The following is a 25,285-nucleotide window of genomic DNA, read 5'->3' as shown; positions in this document are numbered from 1 at the left end:
GAACACAAAAAATTAAAATAATTGATTTGCTACTTTTCTGTCGCAGGACATTCAGGATATAAGATACATGCTTTTTTCTGTCAATCCTTGGAATTCTGTGCTGGTATCTTTAGTGCCACACTAAAGATTCCTGGGAACGCCTGCCCTTTTCCGCCCTTTTGCCTCCATGTGTTTGTCATCCACTGGGGATGGCTGCGCGGTTCGGGAAGCATATGTGAGGTGGCCTGCATGTGTTTTCTAATCAGGTGTAAAATGGGCCGTCGCCACTTTTGCCAGGGGCCCTAGTGCACAAAGCTGTCTTGGGCAAGTTGGCGTCTGTCCTTCCAGTCCAGCGCACGGGGAGACGGCCCTTTGTCTGCACAGGCCCTGAGTCAAGCAGATTGGAGAGACTTATGTCATTTCATGCCACTGTGCACAAAGAGCAGATGCGCTGTCCCCAGCACAGTCCTGTTTCATTTTTTTAGTTCTTGTTTTTTCGTGTTGCTCCGGAGAGAGGGAGAGAGAGGTGCCGTAGGTGTTGATTATGCTCAGAGGTTTTTGAAGAGCACGGACAAGGCCTGGGGTGTATCCTTTTGCTTTGGACACAGGGAGAAGTGTAAGGCTTAGTGTGGTTTGGTCACAGAGAGAAGTGTAAGGCTTAGTGTGGTTTGGTCACAGGGAGAAGTGTAAGGCTTAGTGTGGTTTGGTCACAGGGAGAAGTGTAAGGCTTAGTGTGGTTTGGTCACAGGGAGAAGTGTAAGGCTTAGTGTGGTTTGGTCACAGGGAGAAGTGTAAGGCTTAGTGTGGTTTGGTCACAGGGAGAAGTGTAAGGCTTAGTGTGGTTTGGTCACAGGGAGAAGTGTAAGGCTTAGTGTGGTTTGGTCACAGGGAGAAGTGTAAGGCTTAGTGTGGTTTGGTCACAGGGAGAAGTGTAAGGCTTAGTGTGGTTTGGTCACAGGGAGAAGTGTAAGGCTTAGTGTGGTTTGGTCACAGGGAGAAGTGTAAGGCTTAGTGTGGTTTGGTCACAGGGAGAAGTGTAAGGCTTAGTGTGGTTTGGTCAAAGGGAGAAGTGTAAGGCTTAGTGTGGTTTGGTCACAGGGAGAAGTGTAAGGCTTAGTGTGGTTTGGTCACAGGGAGAAGTGTAAGGCTTGGCGTGGTTTGGTCACAGGGAGCAGTGTAAGGCTTAGTGTGGTTTGGTCACAGGGAGAAGTGTAAGGCTTAGTGTGGTTTGGTCACAGGGAGAAGTGTAAGGCTTAGTGTGGTTTGGTCACAGGGAGAAGTGTAAGGCTTAGTGTGGTTTTGTGAAGGTGAAACTGGTGACATCTAGGACGGGGTGACTGGTTTTGGTTCTGGTTCCTCTCACGAGGGACACTGTCAGTCTGTCACTATGGTAATCAATGGGGGCTATGAAGAGAGGTCAGTCCTGTATAAAGAGGATGAGCTGGTTAGTTTCAGATCCATAGTTTCCTGTTTGGTCTAACTTCAGTTCCCACAGGCTGCTAACAGCTGCTCCTACTAGAACAACGATCCCGTCCACTCTCATCCATCCAGTGGCTTTAATAGATTTATACATTGTTTGTTGTTGTGTGTTTGTTATGTTGGATTTCTTTGTAATTTTCACACCCACAGAACCCCCCCCTTTGGATAGAGAAAACTGGACTAAAAGTTTTGGCTTCCATTCCGCCTGATCAGAACCTGTTTGCATGAATCCAGTCGGTTCAGTGTGAGTTCTGGCCCGCCGTGGCACAGCGTCTCTGGAGGACTTGGCAGGCACGGGGAATTGTTCACCCTTGACCTCTGACGTCGACGCTGGGGAGTGTCACCACACGGTTGATCCAACGCCTTCAGCCAAATGGAAAGCTGCCTGGCTGTCCCTCCGTTCTCAGCGCTGACTGTCCTCCAACTTGGGAACCTGTGTTTTCTGGGTTTTCATTTGGGCCTGCTGCCCATTGCCACCTTTGGGCCCAATTACCAAGTTGTTTCTCTGTTGGACTTGTGGCTGTTTCCACCGTTTCCTCAGCAGTGAAGTCGCTGCTAATGAGGTTTCGTGCGCGACCATTCATCACTCAATCTGTCTGGTGACCTTGCCCTTCTGTCTCCCTGGCAAGCAGGAGCGGGCCTTCGTCGCGTTGGGCAGCCTCAGCAGCACGCTAGCCTGGGAAGGACGTCATCCTTCCCACTCTGCTATCCAGCGACAGGGAAATGCCAGAGCCAGCCCGTAGTGCCTTTAGGCGAAAACAAAACTTGTTGTTTCCAAATGACAGTATGCGACCAAAAAAAATAGAATAGTGTTTATTTGTGGGGAAACAATAATGAATCAAACTATGAAGTTTGTTCTGGCCGTAGGGAGAGATGTCCAGGTATGTCCAGAGATGTCCAGGGACGTCCAGGGACCTCCACATAACACATGTTGTGCACCCCAACAGCCAGTATCCTGACGTGATGTATGGTTAGAATTAACATGAGGTAGTAGGGTCGACTTTCAGTACGTGGCATCAACACAACATTACATCAGTTCTCAGCAAAAGATGAATGGTTTGGTAAATAATGATGAGAACCAGATAGCAGATATCTATCTGAGGACAAAATGGAGTATATAAATACTATATGAATATCTTTATGGGTTAAGAAATTACTTAAACCAAGGTAAAATTACTCCTTTTGCAAATTCAACCTGATTGATAATATATAATACGTTACATTTTATATTCTCAAAATAAAGTATTTTCAGTGATCACTCTGAAATGTTTACAAAAGACTGTCACTTGTATATACCGTATATATTCCCAATTTCATTTTAAGCATTTAACAGACGTTCTTATCCAAAACAATTAACAGGAGCAAATTGGGTTTAATGCCTTGCGCAAGGGCACAACAGCCAATTTCTCACATCAGTCGCGTCTCCTCCAGGTGGTAAAGGCTTCATGTTCCGGGCGCGGGACCTCCAGGAGGGCGTGGTCACCTACCATCACTCTGACAGTGACACCACCCGCGACCACATCATGTTCCGCATCACGGACGGAACCCACAGCGTCCGCCACAAGTTCCCCATCAACATCCTGCCAAAGGACGACACGGCGCCGTTCCTCATCAACAACGTGGCGTTGGAGGTGCAGGAGGGCGGCGAGGTGCTACTGGAGGAGTACATGCTGCTGGCCTCTGACCTGGACTCCAGTGACGACCACATCCTGTACCGGCTTCTCACCTCCCCCCGGGCTGGAGAGGTTGTCAAGAAGGCCCATCCACAGCAGTCAGGCAAGTGGACATACATACAGGGGGCACTGTGAAAATTCCATAGGGAAACCTTTACTAGAAATGCTGGGTAACTAGTCGATCAGAATTGGAAAGAAGGTTAGCTAGCTTGCAGCTGTATGTGAACTAGATGGGCTTTGTGTTTGAGGTTTCAGGAGGTTCGTGGTTACCCTTACACATGGCAACCTCTCGTTTGGTAAAATCTTGTTATGAGTAAGTACAATTCTAGGATCTCTGTTGGTGACTGGTTTGCGAATTTCTACAGGTGTAGCAGTGAAGAGCTTTCTGCAGAGGGACCTGTTCATGGGGATGATCTATTACAGACACTCTGGAGACGAGTTGTTCCAGGACTCCTTCGACTTCATCCTATCAGACAGCCATCAACCCCCCAACTTGTCACACAAACACGTGAGTCTGCTAAGATCCAATCTTGACATTTAAAAGGCGCAGGATGCTTTTGAAATATCTGAAGGACATTTTGAGTAGACATTTTTAAGTAGGAATTTGATGGGATGGTAGTGAATTACATAGTAAAAACCATAAACAGTACCTCATTAAAAACAATGTGCATTTGACCTTTTGCACTGTATTTGACAAAATCTTTAGACATCCATTAACATGAAATAGACATTGCCATATTCTATAAATGTTCCATACATTTTCTTTATTCCACAAATGTTTCATGCACGTTCTGTAGCCCCTAAATGTTCCATACTCCATAAGCGTTCTATACGTCATTCATCTGTCCTTGGTTCCTAACCACAATGTAGACCGTGGTGGTACAAGTGTTCCCGGTCAAGGACCTCCTGCCAGTGGAGGTGGCTGGTAGCGTTCGCTCCCTCACGGTCAAGGAGACGGATGTGGCCTTCCTGACGCAGAGCCACATCCACTTCAGAGACCCAGAGCACCCGGACACTGACCTGTCCTTCTCCGTCTCCACACCCGTCTTCAGCCCCAGACAACCAGGGTACAGTGTTCACAACATGTCATGCACTTCTCTGTCTTAACCGTGTTCTTGGCGCCGTCTTACCTTACAAAAATGTAAGGTCAGTGTGTATCGTTTAATGCTTAAGATACTTAAGACATAATGGTGACGTGCAGTCGGTCCCACCACCGAAGGCTGCGTTAGACAAGACCCAGTGCCTGAGTGAGTGGGAACAATGAGCAACGTCTAACAAGAGTGGCTGTGAATGCAGGCTACCAGATGCAGGGAGGCTGTTCTACACAGACAGCACCCACTCAATGAAGAAGGACCCCATGGTTCCGGTGTTGAAGTCGTTCACCCAGGTACACCTCTCAACAGACTGTTGTTCTGGCTGTTTTCATATCCCATAATGCCCCTGCCTCTTATTACCTTGTGGCATCACTGTGACCTATGACCCCGAACCACACCAATGCTTTCAGCAGCCTTGTTTGAAATGACCCCACCCTACGTGACCTCACGGCTCCATGTCGTGTCCTTCAGCACGCTGTCAATCACATGAAGGTGGGCTACATGCCCCCCATCGAGGACATCGGGCCGGACCCTCTGTTCGTCCAGTTTGTCTTCTCCGTGAGTGACAACCATGGTGGCATCATCGCCGACCTGCTCTTTAACATCACCGTGACCCCTGTGGACAACCAGGCCCCTGAGGTGGGGTTTCAACATCCTGTCTGTCATCTGTCTCTGTCTGTCTGTCTCTGTCTGTCTGTCTCTGTCTGTGGGTTATCAGTCGTACAAGTTGATCGCTGGTCATGAAGGGACCGGCTCATTCGCTCGTCGACAGCACCCTGTTACACAAATGTCAACATGTACAACCAAAAAGCCAGTCAAATAGATTAAAGCCAGTCGTGGCTAGACAATGAAACGTTTGAGTTTAGAAAATCTATTTGACTCAGCATTCTATCCAAAACCAATCAGCACTGTTCTTCATGTCTATGGGCTCTACATCTCCATCTCTCTGTCTCCTTGCCCTGGACATGCCCAGGCGTTCACCAACCTGCTGAGGGTGGAGGAGGGAGGTGGGTCCTTTGTGACGGAGGAGCACCTGTTGGTGCGGGACGTGGACAGCACGGAGGGAGGACTCAGGGCGGTGGTGCTGACCACACCCTTCCACGGGAGGCTGGAGCTGCAGGGGAACGAGCTCCACCGAGGGCACTCCTTCACCCTCCAGGACCTGAGAGGGCTGCGGGTCAGGTGACACGTCTCCCCTGGCATGATGGAATGGGGTAGTCTGTTTGAGGTTCCGAACCCAAAACAATTCTACCTGGAAGCTTTTCTGGAGCGCGTTGGGCGGAACAGATAGCGGGCCTCGGGTGGACACGCAAAGGGATGTGCAGATTCAATATAACGTGTGTCTCCCTGTAGGTACATCCACGATGGCTCTGAGACGGTGCGGGATGCTGTTGGTCTAACAGTAACGGACGGCGTCAACTCTGCCCATGTGACTTTACCAGTACAGGTGAGTGCGTATACACAATGAAACAAGGAAGGACAGCAAATAGAATTGCTATACTTGCTTTTCTCCTGTTTGCCTCGGCGACATTAGAAACGCAGTACAATCAGTAAGTAAGCGTTGTCAAATCTGCCAGTCCGCTGTGTTAGCCAAACTCGCCCCGTCCCTCCACTCAGGTCCTGCCCGTGAATGATGAGCCCCCCCAGCTGGGCCCAGGGCTCCGTGGGGGGCTGACCTGTGAGGAGGGGGGCCGGGTGCAGGTCACCGCCGAGTACCTGTCTGCCACCGACGCAGACAGCGACGACGCCAGGCTGATCTACATGCTGGCCCGCACTCCTGCTCTGGGGGAGCTGCGCAGAGCCGGGGTCAGTGTGGACAAGTTCTCCCAACAGGACGTTCTGCTGGGGCTCATCTATTACACACACACAGGTAAGTACAGGCTGTGCCCGGAGCTGTCTGTGCTGCATTGGCAATGAGTACAGGGTGAGTTTGCTGTACAAGAGAAACCAGGAACGTTGGGGCTATTGGAATATAGATGGGCAACATTTTTAACTGATTTATACCTGTTCAATCAGCCTTTTCATTCGACCTGCTCCTGCCTTATGGATCCACACTGCAAAACAGTGTTCCATTTGCCAATGGAACAAGACAATTTAACTGTTTTTGAGGAGATATTTGCTTGAAATAAGTGAATGGAACAAGAAAAAGTACATGATATTCAAGGCATATTTTCTATAAACAAGCGGTATATTCTAGCTTGTTGAGAAAAATGTACCTTATTTTTAGGATGGTTAGATTTATTTTCTTTGCCTGAAAACAAGTTAAATATACTTGATGAGACAGATATTTTCTGCAGTGCACAACCAGGCTGATCTCTGAACACACTGAAGCGCCCGCCGACCTTCCCCCTTTTCCTCACCAACAGGGGGCGAGATTGGAGTCCTTCCCGCGTCTGACTCGGTCACCCTCATCGTGTCGGACGGGGAAGCGGGGGGCACGGACGGCTGCTGCCACGGTGACGCCATTCCGCCCCCCGTCCCTCTTCACGGAACACTTCCTGTTTACGACCTCAACGTCACAGTTCTTCCCATCAACAACAAGCCCCCAGTCGTCACCATGGGTACGCCTCCACTTTGCTTTTATGTCACCCTAAAAAACGGGGACTGTGTAAAAATATTTTTGTTATTTTTGCTGAAAGAATCGTGGCAGGCGTTTTATGCTTTGTTGGACAGTAAGGTGAAAGAGGATAAAGACAGAGTAGAGTTTTAGGCCATGCTGCAGCAGTTCATGCGCATAAAGGCAGTGGCTCAGATCTCTGGTTCTCCCTAGACCACAACATGCTGTAATTTGTAAATGGCCAATCTGATTTTGGTGAAAGAAACTGAGGCGCTGTGCACTTCAACCATATAATCACTGTATTGTTTCAAATCCAAAGTGCTGGAATAAAGAGCGCCCCTTAAAGATATCTTTACTGGCCAAACACTATATATATAAAAACCTATTGGAGAGATATTTACACAGCCATAAACTGCATGTGGAGACACAAGTGCTCTGAAACGCTCCTTATGGTTATGGTTTATTTTATGGTTTAAATAAATAGTAGGGGTTCCAGGAGCAAGAAAAGGCAGTCTTTCTGCTCCGTGCGGTTCTACGCGAGGCTGAACACGGGACAGCTAGGCACTATTGGATCCCCCCATCACCACCGTTCTATTGTTGCAAAGCTTGGCCCACATGTAACGTCTAAACTCCTCCATCATAATCACAATCCCCTAATGCCGGTAAACACTGGCTTAGTCCTGGGAAGTAATCTTGCAGCCTGGCCTCTGCTTTGAAACAAGGAGCAAGGTGACAGGTGGTGGAACGCGTCGTCCTTGCGGGAATCATCTAATCAGCCGCTCACACACACTCTGCATTGGGAGTGTTAGAGGGGCACAGAAACACACACACACATTCCTTGGGAAGGCTAGGGAACGTCTTTCGCTAGAGTCAGAGCCAAAAAGAGGGATTGACGCCTAAACCCCCTTGCATGTGACATGTGACAGGCAACTGCAGTTATCAATAGGGACCAGTGACCATGGGGAGAGAATGAGACGACTATGGAGACTGTTGAGCAGAGAGGGGTGGAGGGAGTATGTTGGTGTGTGTGTGTGTGTGTGCAGTACAGTACCAGTTGGCATTTCCCTCCCATTACAGTACCAGTTGGCATTTCCCTCCCATTACAGTACCAGTTAGCATTAGCATAAATGCCCTCCTGTTGTTCCTAGAATTTCCATGCACAGCAGAAAATGTTAACCGGTACTATATTCATTGTTTAAAAAGGCTAAAACATTATTCTTCATTTTAAGCCACATAAACATTTGATTTCCTGCTGCGGCAGGATTATTTACCTGCCGTAGCAAAGTGTCTGAAAGGAAAACACTACGTGGTCCGTGTCTGAAATGTGTTGTGCGTGACAAAGAGAACGGGGGGCGGAGCTTTCGGAGTGTTTCATGGAAATCTCCTCTCACCGGGCGCTGTGTCGTGGACCTCTGTGGGCGTCGTAGTGCAGAGGGCACCCACACAGCTGGTCAGGATTACCCCGCTGTGGTGTTGTGCCAGGGAGGGGAGCTAGCATTAGCCAGCGTGATGAGCCAAGAAGACACGTATTCCCCATGAGGCCCGTCGGACAATGGAGGCGTCAGCAGACAAAGGACAGAAAGGAGCATCCCTCACTCACAAAGACGACACGTCGGGCCTCCCGTCTACCCAGCTCGGTGCCAAGATCATCCGTCCCAGCCCGCTGTGCCCTATCTCCGTCACAATCTTCTAATTCGCTAATCTCAGTCGTGACGTAATGGTGGATATTTCTGCATGGTCCTCCGCTGTCACCTAATCTGGAATAGTTTTGTCAGAGAAGTGTAGTTTTCTAATTAATTTGCATTGACTACAGACAGAAGACAAGCATAAGAGCATTAGCAGGGAGAAACAAGAGGAATCCGGCTTTGCGTCTTTTTTTGTTTTCGGGAGACGTTGGTTTTTATCACCTATATCCCAGACTGTCGGTCATTAACTAAACACACACACACACACACCTTCCATGTCTTCCATCAGCTCGGATCCTGATCCAAACCCTCCATCCCACCAGCGCCCGTTCTTCATTCATTATTTATCAGTCCCGTAAATGGGCACAGATGCCAGTGAGCACGGGCGTGATGGCTTTATCAGCACCCAGGTGGCAGTGGGCTGGCCAAGAGCCCGGAGAGAGAGAGAGGGGGGGGGGGGCACCGGGAGGGTTAGAGGGATGACGGGAGACACCGGGAGGGTTAGAGGGATGACGGGAGACACCGGGAGGGTTAGAGGGATGACGGGAGACACCGGGAGGGTTAGAGGGATGACGGGAGACACCGGGAGGGTTAGAGGGATGACGGGAGACACTGGGAGGGTTAGAGGGATGACGGGAGACACCGGGAGGGTTAGAGGGATGACGGGAGACATCGGGAGGGTTAGAGGGATGACGGGAGACATTGGGAGGGTTAGAGGGATGATGGGAGACACCGGGAGGGTTAGAGGGATGACGGGAGACACCGGGAGGGTTAGAGGGATGACGGGAGACACCGGGAGGGTTAGAGGGATGACGGGAGACACCGGGAGGGTTAGAGGGATGACGGGAGACACCGGGAGGGTTAGAGGGATGACGGGAGACACCGGGAGGGTTAGAAGGATGACGGGAGACATCAGGAGGGTTAGAGGGATGACGGGAGACACCGGGAGGGTTAGAGGGATGACGGGAGACACCGGGAGGGTTAGAGGGATGACGGGAGACACCGGGAGGGTTAGAGGGATGACGGGAGACACCGGGAGGGTTAGAGGGATGACGGGAGACACCGGGAGGGTTAGAAGGATGACGGGAGACATCAGGAGGGTTAGAGGGATGACGGGAGACACCGGGAGGGTTAGAGGGATGACGGGAGACACCGGGAGGGTTAGAGGGATGACGGGAGACACCGGGAGGGTTAGAGGGATGACAGGAGACACCGGGAGGGTTAGAGGGATGACGGGAGACACCGGGAGGGTTAGAGGGATGACGGGAGACATCAGGAGGGTTAGAGGGATGACGGGAGACATCGGGAGGGTTAGAGGGATGACGGGAGAGGAGGGACATATGCTAAGTGATGGATGGATCAATGGACAGCTGGATGGGACATTTCATCAATCAAATGTACAGGTCTCTTTGATGCCTCATTCTAAAGCTTCTAAAATCTTTAGAATACTATGTCTGTTATCTTACATTTCTCACGCATAGAACATGGAATTGTCTCAATCGCACAATATTCACGTTCAATCCTTTCATGTGCAAATTCCATGTGAAATCATTCCATTAATTAAGAATCCAGATCATGTTTTTTTACGCTGCCTTTCACCACCATTTCTGGCTGTGTCCTTCTCAGGTGACATGTTTGTGGTGGATGAGGGTTCATCCGCCTGTCTGTGCGGGGGGGTGCTAGGGGCAGAGGACCCTGACACAGCCCCCGAAGAGCTCTTCTTCCTCCTGGAGAACCTGCCCCAACACGGCTTCCTGGAGAACACCCTGCCCTCGCCCGGTTTCGAAAAGAGCAATGCCGGTCTCAGAGTGGGTCAGTAGTACAGGAAACGTTTGAGTCATGGTTCAGCTCTGTCGTTAAAAGGTTTGCATAAAAAAAAAAAGTCAGCTCAAAATGACCAGTAGTGCCTGTATTCAGCTCTATGGATCAAAACCGGACACCTTTGTGAATACTTTGACGTCATGCACGTCAAGGGAAGTAGAGCAATCCTTGACTTATACTCCGCTGTCTTCAGATAACACGGACAAAGCACTGTTTCCTGTGATGTCTTTCCAGTCTCATTCAGCTTGCTCCACCTGAGGGCGGGGTACATCAACTATGTCCAGGCGGAGCACCAGGGGCTGGAGCCCACCGTGGACCAGCTGACCATTTGTGTGAGTGACGGTGTACACACGTCTGCCCCTGTCCCCTTCTACGTCATCATCCACCCCACCAACGACGAGACTCCCTCGCTGATGCTCAACAACTTCACTGTGAGTCCCCTAGAACTCCCAGGCTGTGTTCAGAATGTGTCCCCTGCATGTCCCAGTGAACGACCGGGCCACCGCGCCTTCTTTTCTTCAACTCCCCAAACCATACCTGCTTCCTTTCTTTTCTTCCCGCAGATGCAGGATCTCGTATATTTAGAGGTTTGCTGCAGGGGAGCTTTCCTGCAGCCCGCTATGTATTTTGACAGCGTTGTCTGTTGGGGTTTTGAAAAGGCATTTGGATTTCTGTCTCTTTCAGCACTCTACCTCAGCAAAAGACTGCATTCAGGCAGTGCTATAGATGATTGACTTGCATACTGTAGGCAGACTCACAAGATTCTGCTGCACACAGTCAAAAAAATTGTACTGTTAGCATAATCACACAGGGAACTGTGGGTAAACGAATGAGAAGAGTGTTGCCTTGTCTTTCAATTTTATCAAATAGCTCCCTTTGTGTTTATGGTAGAGATTTTCTGACATTCCAGTATAAGCCCAGATTTATTAACATCAGAGATGTCATATTGCAAGATGTTAGATAGAAAACACAAGGATCCAATTTTCATGTGTTCTAGATAAAGTTGCTATGACGTCGCTTACAAGTGTGATCAATTCTATTACAGAGGCAGTTTTTGTATATTTTCCCTCTGTAAAACAAAATAGACAGTTTGCAATGAATGGTTTAAGCTAAGAAACGAATAACTACAGAATTTACTGTACCGCCTAAATCCTTTATCCTTTGCAAATCAGCAATACATTTTGAGGTTACTTGATTTTTCTTTCCTTCTCTTTGGACTCATTATCTTCCCCCAGGTGACAGAGGGGGGGGTGAAGGAGCTGAGTCCAACCATTTTGAATGCGTTGGATTTGGATGCCCCAGCAGACATTCTGACTTTCACAGTTCTGGTAGCTCCGGCCCACGGCCTTCTGCTGAATGGGATCTATGGGAGGGAGATGAGTCGCTATAAGGACATGGGCTCCAAGCTGCTTCAGCAGAGCTTGATTGTACACTCCTTCACAATGGAGGAGCTCAAACAAGGTGATGTACTGGAAGTCGATTGCAGAATACAAAAATGTGAAGTGTGTTGATGTGTTCATATCTTATTAAACTTCTAAGCATGTGACCTATGCCTACGTTCTGCATATTGTTTGCAAGGCCACACTTGTATTTGTGTGTGTGTGTGTGCAGAACTGCGCACAAGTAATTGTAGGGCAGCAGTTGCTTTCATGTATCACCATGTCTTCCTTTGGTTTGGAGCCATATGTGGACTAGAGTGGTTTGTTACCCTTTCTGGGTTGGAGGTTGTTATTCATGGGGTACTGGCATTACAAGGCCAGCCTGCCCTCCCCCTTTCTTCCAGAGGGCTGTGCAATGCGTTGTCGTGGTCGTTGAGGTCAGGCCCCTGCTGAACAGATGTTAGGGACAGAGTTTGCAGAATGCCCGGGGTGCCGCTGCTGCCTTCACTGCTCTCTGTCCCTCCCCCACTCTCCCTCCCTCAATCTCTCTCCCTCCCTCACTCTCCCTCCCTCACTCTGTCTCCCTCAATCTCTGTCCCTCCCCTACTCTGTCCCTCCCTCACTCAGACTTCCTCAATCTCTCTCCCTCCCTCACTCTGTCTCCCTCAATCACTGTCCATCCCCCACTCTGTCCCTCCCTCACTCTGACTTCCTCAATCTCTGTCCCTCTCTCACTCTGTCTCCCTCAGTCTCTGTCCCTCCCTCACTCTGACTTCCTCAATCTCTGTCCCTCTCTCACTCTGTCTCCCTCAGTCTCTGTCCCTCTCTCACTCTGTCTCCCTCAGTCTCTGTCCCTCTCTCACTCTGTCTCCCTCAGTCTCTGTCTCTCCCTCACTCTGTCTCCCTCAGTCTCTGTCCCTCCCTCACTCTGTCTTCCTCAATCTCTGTCCCTCCCTCACTCCGTCTCCCTCAATATCTGTCCCTCCCCCATCTATCTCCCTCCAACCACCTCTCTCCCTCTTTGTCTCACTGTCTCCCTCCATCTCTCGCCTCGCTTTCTTTTTGTCTCCGTCACAATCTCCGTCCCTTCATGTCTCTCCATCTCCCTTTCTGTGCTGCTGCTTGCACAATTACCTCCTAGCCACACACAGACACAAACAGACACACACAGACACACACAAACACACACAAACACACACACACACACACTTACACAGCCATGCACTTGCGTTTGTGCACACATGCCCACAGTCAGTAGATCCTTCTGTCCACCACATATTTTATTTTCTAAATAAAGACATTGACAAGTAGTGACCGGCCAATGTCACTACTTATAAAACACAGCACGACAAAAACCCCACCCCAGAATCCACCGAAACCCCACCAAACTGTCCTCCCGTTCACCCTCTCCCACCACTCGTCCACACTCTGGCTGACATGGCTCTGTTGACCCCCATCTGCAGGGATGAGGATCGTGTTCATGCATGATGACTCGGAGACCCTGAAGGATTCCTTCACTGTGCAGCTGACAGACGGCCGCCACACAGTGCAGGAGGCCGTGCACGTCCATGTCCTGCCGGTCAACGATGAGAGACCCTGGCTGCTGAGGTAAGGATGGGAAGGACACGGAAGAATGGGAATTCATGGGTTAGGGTTGCTTGGGGGGGGGGGGGGGGGGTGCCTCGACTTAAATGACTGACTGGAAATGAAGTTTCAACCTTGGCTAGGTCCTCCTCTGTCCTCCTCCCCCGCAATCTCCTACATTTCTCCTTTGATCAGGAGAGTTTTTGAGTCAGCGCCTTGAGTGGGTGCGTTGATTCAGCTTGTTGGCACAGACTTTGGTTCATAAAGGCCACATGGGCAGAAGTAATGTGGCTTTTTGGCAGACTCCCACCTCCCTGTTTGCGGAGCCCTGGTGGATGGCTCTGACAGGTCTCTCCTGCTCATCTGCCTTTTGTTCCATGCCAGACAAAAGGGGGAGGGAGGGGATCTGGAGCTGCTTGACGTATGTTTGGGATAAGGACTCATCTGAGCGTGCTAGGCTTGGGTGGGTAGTGTGTTAGTGCCTCTGTGGCCCTCTTGTTTTTCTCTTTTTCTGGGGCCCGTCAATTACCGTCCTTTCTCTGGGCTAGGGCCCCTCAGTGTTTGTTTTATGTCTGGGCTGAGGCCCCACAGTGTTTTATTCTTCTGTGGAATGGGGCCCCTCAGTGTCTCTCACGTTCTCTCCTTCTCTTAACAGACTCTAGTGTGTCCCCTTTCTGTCCGTCTGTGTTGGCCATCTATATTCTGTCAGGAACGCTGGTGTGGAGGTGGACTGGATGGACAGGAGGGTTATCTCCAGTGTGGTTTTGGAGGCAGAAGACCTGGACTCGCCTCCCAGTGAGCTCCATTACATCCTCACCGCGGTGCCCAGGTTTGGTAAGCTGCAGCTCAAGGTTAGTGCATAGTCAGGCAGCTCTTGAAATGACGCTCCACATTTCTTCATGTTGTCTCCCAGTGCAGCATATGTTTCTAAATGTATCTGCCATGCTATTGGCCATGTATGAATGTGTCTGTGTGCCTGTTCGTGGGTGTCTGTCTTCTGGCGTTTTGTCCTCCTGAGAACAGACAGAAGCTGGCTGGACTGTGTTGGGTGCTGGTCAGAACTTCACCCAGGAGGACGTGGAGCTGAACCGTGTATGGTACGTCCACACCACGGGAACCGGGTTCAAAGGTCATGACAGCATTCGTTTCGTCCTAAGTGACCTGGACAACGAGTCTCCGCCTCAGAGCTTCTTCATCTCAGTACGCACCATCATTAAGGGTGAGGACACACCACACACACACACACACACACACACATACACACACACACAGACACACAACACAGACACACACAGACAGACACACCACACAGAAACACACACACAGACACACAAACAGAGAGACATACACACACAGACACACACACACAGACACACCACATAGACACACACACCACACACACAGAGATACACACACAGACACACACACAGACACACACCACACAGACACACCACCCAGATACACACACAGACACACCACATAGACACACACACACACACCACACAGACACACACACAGACGAGGGACTGTCTAAATGACCTTTAGAATGTATACCACAGTAATTACCCACCGTTACCCCCTAAATAACATTGAAAAAAATCTACAGCAGCTAAAGGACTCTGCTATACAGCACCACCCATGGTCCCAAAGCCTACATACCCCCACGTTTCCCACCATCGCACCAAAACAGGTGTCCGCTCCGGCCCAAAACTTCCTCCAACCACTGCATCTTGGCTGTATGTATAATTGAATAGGTGGCTTTCCCTACAGCCAGACCAGCTTTGTCAGTTGGGTGAGCATGGCATGTTGAGGCGGGTGAGAGGGGGCGTGAGGAGGGAAGCGCTTGGCCCTTTTGGCTCCGTGCCCTCTGCTCCTGGAGGAGCCCAGGTGAGAAATGGTCCGGCGCTCTGCGTCACAGGAAGAGTCACCTCGCGGTGTGAATTATTGAAGGATGTTGAGAGGGAACAGATGTGGAGTCAGAGTACACAGTTCTCATCGCATAGACTTAGTCGGTCATTTTTAATTATATTCTATTTTTCATGACGGCCAGGCCAATCCCTAGCCACCAATATACTTTATTTTAATGTTTATAAAATTGTATGTATTCATTTTATAAGATAGAACAAAACAAATCTGATACATTTAAAGGTGCTCTGTGTACCTCAAACATTTACAAGACTGAAACAACAACACGACTTGTCTCCTTCCCTTCACTCACTGAAAGAGACGGTAATAGTAATAGCTAGACCAAAGTGGTTTAGATAAGGGGGTTTACCGCCACTGTCCAAAGTTAGCTTGCAGAGGTGACACCTCTATGCAAACTGATAGATGGACTGGTGAGAATGTTTCAATGGGGAATATCTCAGATTTTTCTTTTTGAAACGTATACATCAAACTTAAAACATTAACTACAGCTATCTTCTGGTCAAGTATGCTTCTATTTATGCTTGTAGTAGAATAAAATCTTACATATGTCCCATTTAACAACAGAAATCTACAAATGCAAGACCTAATGACCTCTGTAATATGTCCAGGTGACATTGCGCTGGTTACCTCACCAGCTACTCTGATGGAGGGAGAGAGGCTGATCCTGACCACAGATATCCTGCTGGCCACAGACGGAGCAGCCAGGCCAGAGGAGCTGATCTACACCGTGTCCATCCCCCCAAAACACGGACACATCCACGCTGTCCAGCGTCCCGGAACGCCGCTCCTCACCTTCTCCCAGATGGATGTGACAGCACAGAGAGTGTGTTACACCCACGACAACAGTCACACAGCTGAACAGGACTCATTCAGGTCAGACACACTTCATAGACTTTCACATGGCAGTGTGGTAACGTGAAATTGCCTGGGTGTATTTTATCAGCAGAGTAGACTGTAATTTACCCAGCATTACTGCGTGTCTCGCTGCAAAGATGTTTGTTATAAAGACAAACAAGTCTGTTATAAAACGCCACTGTTCTTTAAATTTATAAGCAGACTAATTCTGTTTAACATTTAAAACCAAATCAGTGCTCTTTGTTTTTGGTTGAATGTCAATCCTTTGGATTTTGACTAAACTGGGCTTGATTGATAAGCCGAAAGAAACATTAACATTTTTAAATCATGGAATTATGTGTCATTGATTGGTCTGTTGATTTTGACTGTATGAAAGATGGTTGAGTTTTTTTCATCACCATGAAAGCATGCCCAAGATGTTTCACACTGAATTTTGGAAGGGGTACATGAAAAGAAAAACAAACAAAGCAAATGAAAAAAAAAATGAATGTATCATGAGATGAAAGCGATCTGCGCTGCAGTATGTTCATGTACCTTTTCCAGCCAATTTGGCAAGAGAGAGACATCGTATGACTGACCTGTCCTCTCCTCTTCTCTCCGTCCCTGGTGTGTCTGAAGCCGCTGGTTTGTCACCCAGAAGCCTGGCACACACACACACACACACACAGTCCTGGCTGCGTTTCACCTCAGGGTCAGCTGGGAGCCAGCAGCCCTTCCTCAGCCAAGCCAGCCAGGGACAAGAGGAGAGGGGGAGCACTTTAGAGGGCGCGCTCATTGCCACCACAGTGGAACACAAGCACACACACACATACACACTTTAATCCATGCCAAAGAGGGAAGTGATAGCCGACCGGCACAGGGCAGTAGTACTGGTGTCACCAAACTGATTAACCCCGCAGAGAATTCGGCTATGCTATCCATCCTCTCCTCACGACACTCAAGCACAAAACCAACGACACCCAGAGACTTCAAGCATTTGTCTGTTTTACCAGACCCATCTTGGTTGTTGGGAAAGCGTTCACCTGTTTTACCAGACCCATCTTGGTTGTTGGGAAAGCGTTCACCTGTTTTACCAGAACCATCTGGGTTGTTGGCGAAGCATTCACCTGTTTTACCAGACCCATCTTGGTTGTTGGGAAAGCGTTCACCTGTTTTACCAGACCCATCTTGGTTGTTGGGAAAGCGTTCACCTGTTTTACCAGACCCATCTGGGTTGTTGGCGAAGCATTCACCTGTTTTACCAGACCCATCTTGGTTGTTGGGAAAGCATTCACCTGTTTTACCAGACCCATCTTGGTTGTTGGGAAAGCGTTCACCTGTTTTACCAGACCCATCTGGGTTGTTGGCGAAGCATTCACCTGTTTTACCAGACCCATCTTGGTTGTTGGGAAAGCATTCACCTGTTTTACCAGACCCATCTTGGTTGTTGGGAAAGCGTTCACCTGTTTTACCAGACCCATCTTGGTTGTTGGGAAAGCGTTCACCTGTTTTACCAGACCCATCTTGGTTGTTGGGAAAGCGTTCACCTGTTTTACCAGACCCATCCAGGTTGTTGGTAAAGCGTTCGCCTGTTTCACCAGGGTTACTGTCGCTGGGTCACGGCTAAGCCCCAGCCTATCTGAATAACCCAGCGTGAGCTCCGGCACCGGGCCAGCTCCGTCTCACCATACGCCGTGCCGGAGTGGCGGCCGCCGGTGGCGAGGTGCGATGCCAGCGGCCGGGGCCTCAGATGGGGTAGCACCTGAGGACACACCTGTGTGTCAGAGCCGGGCCCTGGCCCACAACCAGAGCAGAAGGTGTTTTCCACGCCCGTGCTGCTGGACGCCGTGACAACGGATGATGAATGGGCATTATTAGGAGAATAATAATGGCGACTGGCATCGGTTGCCATGGCGGCCGGAGAGGAGTTGTTCGGAGTGCGGATAGACAGACGGTCATCCCTGAGCACAATTACCCTGCAAATATGGGAGGTGGCAGATGTTGCGCCAGTTTGGGTGAAATAGGGGGACCTGTGTGTGTGTGTGTGTGTGTGTGTGGCTGGTGGAGCCTGGAGCAGTTGTCAGCTGGAGAGCTGCAGGGCTGTGTGTGTGAGTGGCAGATTGACTTGGCAATGGGTTGAACAAGGGCTAAAATGTGTCCATCCACACGTCGACACACACACACGTGCACACACACACACACATGTGCACACACACACACACACAGACTCCACTGTCCCCATTTCAGCTTCAGTGCATTGTCACTGTAGCATGTGAGCGCAGGTCTGTGAACACACACCAAGACTCACCTAGCTTGCCAATAATCAACATAATGATTATATTGTATCTGGGGGAACAATGACACGTATTTTGTGCTTTTCAGTTATTTTGATAAAATAGCAGCAATTTTATTAGGATACATTTTTATTTACTCGATTTCATCCCAATTTCAAGGTATCCAATTTTATGGTAGTTGCAGCCATGTCTCATCACAACAACTACCAATGTGCTTGGGAGAGTTGAAGTTCAGGATATGGGTTCTCTGATGCATGCCCTGCCAAGCAATTATGCTTCTCGCCTCGCTCAGGGAGCCAAAGTAAATTTTATTCAATTTGTTTATTTGTCCTACACATCCCGACAGAAATGTATGGCCATTTTTGTGATAATCACAGTGGCCTGAAAATATTCTATGATCATGTTGTGAGATATAAATATATTTTATAGGTACCTTAATTGTTTGACCAAACACATTTTAACACACTTTCTCTGCACAGCTTCGTAGTCACCAATGGCATCACTTCCCGCACCGGCTCCCTGAGATTCGCAATAGAACATGGCGACCGGATCCCACCCTCCCTAAACCGCAATACCGGCCTCCAACTGACAGAGGGCACTGTGGAGATCATCACACAAGACCACCTGGAGCTCACCGACCCGGACACAGCTGTGGGGAACCTGACCTATAGCATCATCCAGCCCCCGCAATACGGCAAGCTGCTCCTGAAGGGCTACCCATTGACCGTAACTCGCTTTTCCCAGGCTGATATCAACAGCTTGGACCTGGCTTACCAGCACCACCGGGGCAGCCTGGCCCAGATCGACAGGTTCAGTGTACTGCCATCTGACGGTACAAACAGAGGTTACCTAGAGTATGGACAACTGAAGGAGGAGCCGCTGGTCTTCACCATACAGGTGATATTTACTGGTTCTGTACTCCACTCTGTCTTGCATGGGTAGCTTCTGACAACTGTTAGCGTCGCTACCTGTTTTGGACTGACTTTGCTAGCTAAAGACAACTTTCTAAAGTACGTCTGATGACATTGTGATGATGGCAAAGTCGTTTCAACTAAACACTGGCATGTGTGTGCCATTTTAAGCTCTGTAGTGCGATTCAGGCAAATAATTATCCTCCGCTTAAATTCATCAGCCCCCTTTCAGCTTTTGATCATCGTGGCTGCGCCCTCTGCAGAATATGGATAACAGCGGGCACACCCTGACCGAGTTGCAGAGGTGCGTGAACACATATGAAGATCACAACACAATGAGGGACACACAGCGCTTCATTAGCACAAGGTGCACAGATCTCTGACAGTGCCCCAAATAAGCCCCCCTCAAATCTCAGCTCTCTCCGAACTGCAGTATTGCAGGCTAACCTGTCAGACTGCCGGTCTATGGGATGAGGCTACTGCTGGGACACGGTGCCTCATGGCGGCCCTCTCCTGTGACCCACCATGCGCTCACATATTCTGGGACACTTAGCCAGGCGGATAACCTGCTGGCCGGCCCACCTCGCCCTGGGCCTCTGAGAGAATGTGTGTGTGTGTGTGTGTGTGAGTCCAGACAAGGCAGAAAGCGTTCAATTCGGTCTGGTGGGACTACTTTTCTCTGTGACTTGGCTAGTGCCACGTCATGCCGTCGTAAACAGAATAATGCTTCGCTGCTCCTCTCAATACTCAACCTCTGCCCTCACCCCAAGACTGTTGTCTATGGTACAGCATCATAAACAATATCTTCATCGGACCGTGCAAGGGTACAGCACAGATACAATCAGTGCATGACAGCAAGCTGTAGAAAAACCTCTCACTTGTCTTACTCCTGCCTGCATCGTCAAGCTATTGTTGCTGTCTCTATTGCTCTCTGTAAACCAGCGGACGGGACAATAACAAAGCCAAATTAGGTCATAATTGTATAATTTCTTGATTGTTATTTTCCTGAGATTTATGTACCAGAATATAATGATACAAAAACGTGTTCGCAAATGTCAATCTATAAAGGGAACCTGCTGTGAGATTAAGATACTTAATGACCATTGTGGTCATAAGGCATTATCAGAGCCCCCTCTGCTGGTGTTTTAATAGAAGTGCATGTGACAGCACATTACTCTGGTCACTCAAACTGGTCCTGGAGCGTCCACACGCCTTTAATCACCAGAAGAGGGCGCTCTAAATGACTGTACCACGTTAATACATGTTCATCGGGACACCCTGTAAAGTTGCACTGTACGGAACAGGGCCATGTTTGCCCCTAGGTGGTTTTAAACTGAAACACCTGTGTTGTACTCCATAGGAGAGGAACAGAAATACGCCGAGGTGGAATTCCTACATCCTGTTACTGCAGAAAGACGAAAACTGCATTAAAGATAGTGTGTCTGTGAAAAATGTACGTTTTATTTTTTTTTTGGACGAGTGGGCCCGAATAAAACATAACACTCTGCGTCCGCGATAGGTGGAGCATGTGGACAGGAACCCCCCCAGGCTGGTGACCAAGCGGACACCCAGTACAGTGGAGAACCTCCCTGGGGGATCAGGGGACAAGCAGGTCATCTACATAACATCACGTGACCTCCAGGCCTCTGACCCCGACAGCCCCACCGGGGAACTGGAGTTCACCATCACCCGCCCACCTCACTTTGGCTTCCTGGAGAATGCTCTCACCGGTAACTCCTCGGTTTTGAACTGAATCAAATGCGTTGATAGCCAGAGGGTGAACTGCAGTTACTGTGGCCCTTCATCCATTACCACTGAATAAACATATGTCACTGGGTTTGTTGTGGGGGAGAGGGAGGGGTTGGAGTGGTTCAGGTTAATTAACCAGTAACATGTACCGTTCATGTAAACATGTACTCCTCTCATGAAGGCACTGCGAGAACCATTGCTTCAATTTCCATTGAAAAGTATTGTAGAAAATGATATAAAGAAACTACACTACAGTAATTTGAAACAACATTTGCAGATGATGTTACAATGTAACACATTTGGGTAACGGTAAAGTGTTCTGTGGTAGATGTGGGCAGTGTGGTAAATGTGGTGGATGTGGTAGATGTGGGCAGTGTGGTAGATGTGGTTGATGTGGGCAGTGTGGTAGATGTGGGCAGTGTGGTAAATGTGGTGGATGTGGTAGATGTGGGCAGTGTGGTAAATGTGGTTGATGTGGGCAGTGTGGTAGATGTGGGCAGTGTGGTAAATGTGGTGGATGTGGTAGATGTGGGCATTGTGGTAGATGTGGGCAGTGTGGTAAATGTGGTGGATGTGGTAGATGTGGGCAGTGTGGTAGATGTGGTTGATGTGGGCAGTGTGGTAGATGTGGGCAGTGTGGTAAATGTGGTGGATGTGGTAGATGTGGGCATTGTGGTAGATGTGGGCAGTGTGGTAGATGTTGTAGATGTGGGCAGTGTGGTAGATGGGGGCAGTGTGGTAGATGTGGTAGATGGGGGCAGTGTGGTAGATGTGGGCAGTGTGGTAGATGTCGGCAGTGTGGTAGATGTGGTAGATGTGGGCAGTGTGGTAGATGTGGTTGATGTGGGCAGTGTGGTAGATGTGGTAGATGTGGGCAGTGTGGTAGATGTGGGCAGTGTGGTAGATGTGGGCAGTGTGGTAGATGTGGGCGGTGTGGTAAATGTGGTGGATGTGGTAGATGTGGGCATTGTGGTAGATGTGGGCAGTGTGGTAGATGTGGTAGCTGTGGGCAGTGTGGTAGATGTGGGCAGTGTGGTAGATGTGGTTGATGTGGGCAGTGTGGTAGATGTGGTAGATGTGGGCAGTGTGGTAGATGTGGGCGGTGTGGTAAATGTGGTGGATGTGGTAGATGTGGGCATTGTGGTAGATGTGGGCAGTGTGGTAGATGTGGTAGATGTGGGCAGTGTGGTAGATGTGGGCAGTGTGGTAGATGTGGGCAGTGTGGTAGATGTGGTTGATGTGGGCAATGTGGTAGATGTGGGCAGTGTGGTAGATGTGGTTGATGTGGGCAGTGTGGTAGATGTGGCAGTGTGGTAGATGTGGTTGATGTGGGCAGTGTGGTAGATGTGGGCAGTGTAGTGACACGACCTCTGTTCTCTGTGTATTTGCCTAGGGTCATACATCAAAGGTCGCTTCACCCAGAAAGACTTGGAGCTGCGGGCAGTGCGCTTTGTCATTCCCACCGACTTGGAGGTGACAGGAGACAGCTTTGAGTTCCGGGTCAGCGACCCTGTGGGGAACACCATGCTGCCTGAAATGTAGGTTTCAACTTTCTGGGCACTGAGTGGACCCAGATCCATACACACAGCTTAGAAGCTTCCCACTAAAACCACAGAGAATTATTCATTGGTGGAACAAAACTGATTGTTCAGGTGTATAATTATTAGTGTTTTTAAACTATTAAAATAATTAATTGCGATGAATTGCATGATCTTCTGCCCTTGTATATTGTCTTTGAATTTGCCCCTAAATTTAAAAAAAAAGTATTTAAAAAACGGTGCATTATCTTCAAGACGTGCTATGTTTTAATTATGGACAGTGCTTGACTTGAAATTAAATATATTGGTCCATTAGACCAGTGTGCCACGGCTCATACATTTCTCCCCCCTCAAATTACTACAACTGGCGGCATCTATTGGTTTCTACTAACATTAATCAGGAGAGATCTGTATCCACAAAAACATGGTTGACAATTCCGTTTTGAATGTTTTGATGGAAACGCGACTGCCGAGGACATCAAGGCTTAGCTTGGTCCAGCAAAACATTCAATAGTTGCAAATTGCCATGCTAGAAGCAAAGTGATAGCAGGGTGGATTCGTTCACACAGCCAATTGAGGAAGAGGGTCAGAAGGGAGGCGCCTTCTCGTTCTCTGGGTATGTGGCAGGAGAATGGGATGGGGGCGTTAGGATTCCAATTACCGACAACTTGGGACAACGCATCCACTGTCCTAACAAACTGTAATAAGAGGCTGTTGGGCAGGACTCACAGACAAGTAGCGAGTGAACATGATTTAAAACATGAATACTCTCCACCGCTATATTTGAAAAAAGTTGGCTAGCTGTGAAGCGCTCTGGCCACTTCCGACACAATCAAGTGCGGGAAAAGTTACCCGTACCGCGCTCCAGTGGCTCAAAATGCGTTAAAGGCAACAAACAAATTAACGGCCATAATCATTTTACATTAATCACACTTTGACAGACATGATAATTATTTAGAACACACATGCTTCTCTGTCATGTCGAAACGGGAATAATACAACCTTTTCTATCTCTAAATGATACAGTAACTTAGTGAAGTAACGCTGCCTTCTTTAACATGACCCAGGTTTGAGCCATATTGACTAGTGTGGATTGTCTGTTTTTAGGCTGGATCTGACCTGGTCTCGGGTGGAGCTGTCGGCTACGTGTTACAGGGTGTGTGAGAATGCCGGGATGCTGCAAGTGCAAATAAAGCGCATTGGGAAAAGCATGGACCCTGCTTACATCGCTATACAGGTACAGCACGCTGCTTTCAGGACAGTCCCTTTTTACACTGGTCAACAGGATTCCTAGCCACGGCCCTGCTCACTTATTATATGACATTCTATTTGAGAGAGGAGAAGAATGTTTTCAAGTAACTTGTAGATCATTTTAATGTCAGATTTATTCTAATCTAATTAAAATAGAATTTAAGTTTTATTTAAGTCAGAGAATGTCAACCTCCTTCTGTTTCAGGTAGAAGAGGGGACCGCCAAGGTGGGGAAAGATTTCACCCACAGTACTGCCAGCCTCATCCAGTTCGACCCAGGTCTGTGATGATCTTACATTAGGTGGCCAACCCTGATTTTGGAAGAGCCACAGAGTGTGAAGGATTTGATTTCAGCACAGACAGCAATAACTGGGGATTCAATACTTCAGCGTTTAATATACTTTTCCAGTTTATATATAACTCTCAAAAAGTACTAAATCAATGCAGTTGAAATTGGTTGTTGAATTATTTCCCTTTACAGGCCTGTGGCTTTCACTAAGTTTTTATCAATAAAAATGTATCTATATAGCAATACATTACATATCATCAGTCTTACTTTCATCACATAGTTTTAATGGTGTTGGGATTTCATGACTAAGTGATGTTTAATTCCAAATGAAATCCATCCAGAGTTAACTTATCCAACAGTTGAAATTTGTATTCACCCACACCTACATTCATGACAGTAAAAACATCTAACTGGGAGAAAACCTAAACAGTTTCAACTAGAAAAACTATATTGCATCATCCTGGACTAGTGCATTCAGGGTTTATGATTATAACGTGTGTGCTAACAACAGTTTTACTCTCCAAAGTGTAAAACCATAACTATTTTATAAACACCTACACTTGGGTTTTATAATTGTTATAAACACCTACACTGGGGTTTCATAACTATGTTATAAACACCTACACTGGGGTTTTGTAACTATGTTATAAACACCAATACTAGGGGTTATTTTACAGCACTTAGTGTTAATTTCACTCTTACAGAACACATTTACTCTAAAGCACTAACACAAATGATTCAACTAACCAATGAATTGTGGACTTAAATCAAGTATCCCAATGAGTTGAATAAGGCATGTCAATGCTGGGTGGGTACACAAACTGCACAGAGCATACCCAGCAACACTCCAGGAACATGATTGTCCACATTCAAATATTTTACTTTCATAACTACAGCAATTGGTCTATTCAGTTCCCAATTGCTTACTGAGTATTGTTAAAAGAAGAGGTGATGCAGTACCCAATCATGTTACTGACCTGTTGCCAATTGACCTAATGAGTTGTGTGATATTCCACCAGGTTTAGTTTTTTAGCATTATACAACTTTTCCAGTTTTCTTTGCCTCTGACCCAACTTTTTTGAAATGTGTTGCTGGCATCAAATTCAAAGTGGGCATATGTTTTTCTAGAAACAATAAAATGTGTCAGTTTCAACGTTTGATATGTTGCCTTTGAAATATTTTTTAATGAAAATAGGGTTTATTAAAATGTTATGCAGAGTCCCAACTTTTTGGGAAACGAGGT

At 48.2% G+C, this 25,285-nt stretch overlaps 1 protein-coding gene across 2 annotated transcripts in view; it reads left to right on the top strand.

Moving 5' to 3' along the window:
• Positions 1-25,285, top strand: part of frem1b (Fras1 related extracellular matrix 1b) — a 36,971-nt gene that overhangs the window by 8,980 nt on the left and 2,706 nt on the right. For both annotated transcript variants that reach the window (XM_010871384.5, XM_034293629.1), the window contains 21 exons: positions 2,890-3,234; positions 3,497-3,639; positions 4,002-4,198; positions 4,428-4,518; positions 4,697-4,864; positions 5,199-5,407; positions 5,579-5,672; positions 5,843-6,095; positions 6,592-6,786; positions 10,094-10,279; positions 10,523-10,719; positions 11,524-11,749; positions 13,131-13,275; positions 13,961-14,102; positions 14,275-14,470; positions 15,786-16,050; positions 18,785-19,202; positions 20,736-20,946; positions 22,359-22,503; positions 23,611-23,740; positions 23,960-24,032. In XM_010871384.5, coding sequence (XP_010869686.5) covers positions 2,890-3,234; positions 3,497-3,639; positions 4,002-4,198; positions 4,428-4,518; positions 4,697-4,864; positions 5,199-5,407; positions 5,579-5,672; positions 5,843-6,095; positions 6,592-6,786; positions 10,094-10,279; positions 10,523-10,719; positions 11,524-11,749; positions 13,131-13,275; positions 13,961-14,102; positions 14,275-14,470; positions 15,786-16,050; positions 18,785-19,202; positions 20,736-20,946; positions 22,359-22,503; positions 23,611-23,740; positions 23,960-24,032 — 4,029 coding nt within the window. The remainder of the gene's footprint in view (positions 1-2,889; positions 3,235-3,496; positions 3,640-4,001; positions 4,199-4,427; positions 4,519-4,696; positions 4,865-5,198; positions 5,408-5,578; positions 5,673-5,842; positions 6,096-6,591; positions 6,787-10,093; positions 10,280-10,522; positions 10,720-11,523; positions 11,750-13,130; positions 13,276-13,960; positions 14,103-14,274; positions 14,471-15,785; positions 16,051-18,784; positions 19,203-20,735; positions 20,947-22,358; positions 22,504-23,610; positions 23,741-23,959; positions 24,033-25,285) is intronic.

This window comes from Esox lucius, chromosome 8 (assembly GCF_011004845.1).
Source record: "Esox lucius isolate fEsoLuc1 chromosome 8, fEsoLuc1.pri, whole genome shotgun sequence".
Classification (NCBI taxonomy): domain Eukaryota; kingdom Metazoa; phylum Chordata; class Actinopteri; order Esociformes; family Esocidae; genus Esox; species Esox lucius.
Note: the sequence above shows the minus strand (reverse complement) of the source record. Positions and strands in the feature narration are given on the sequence as shown.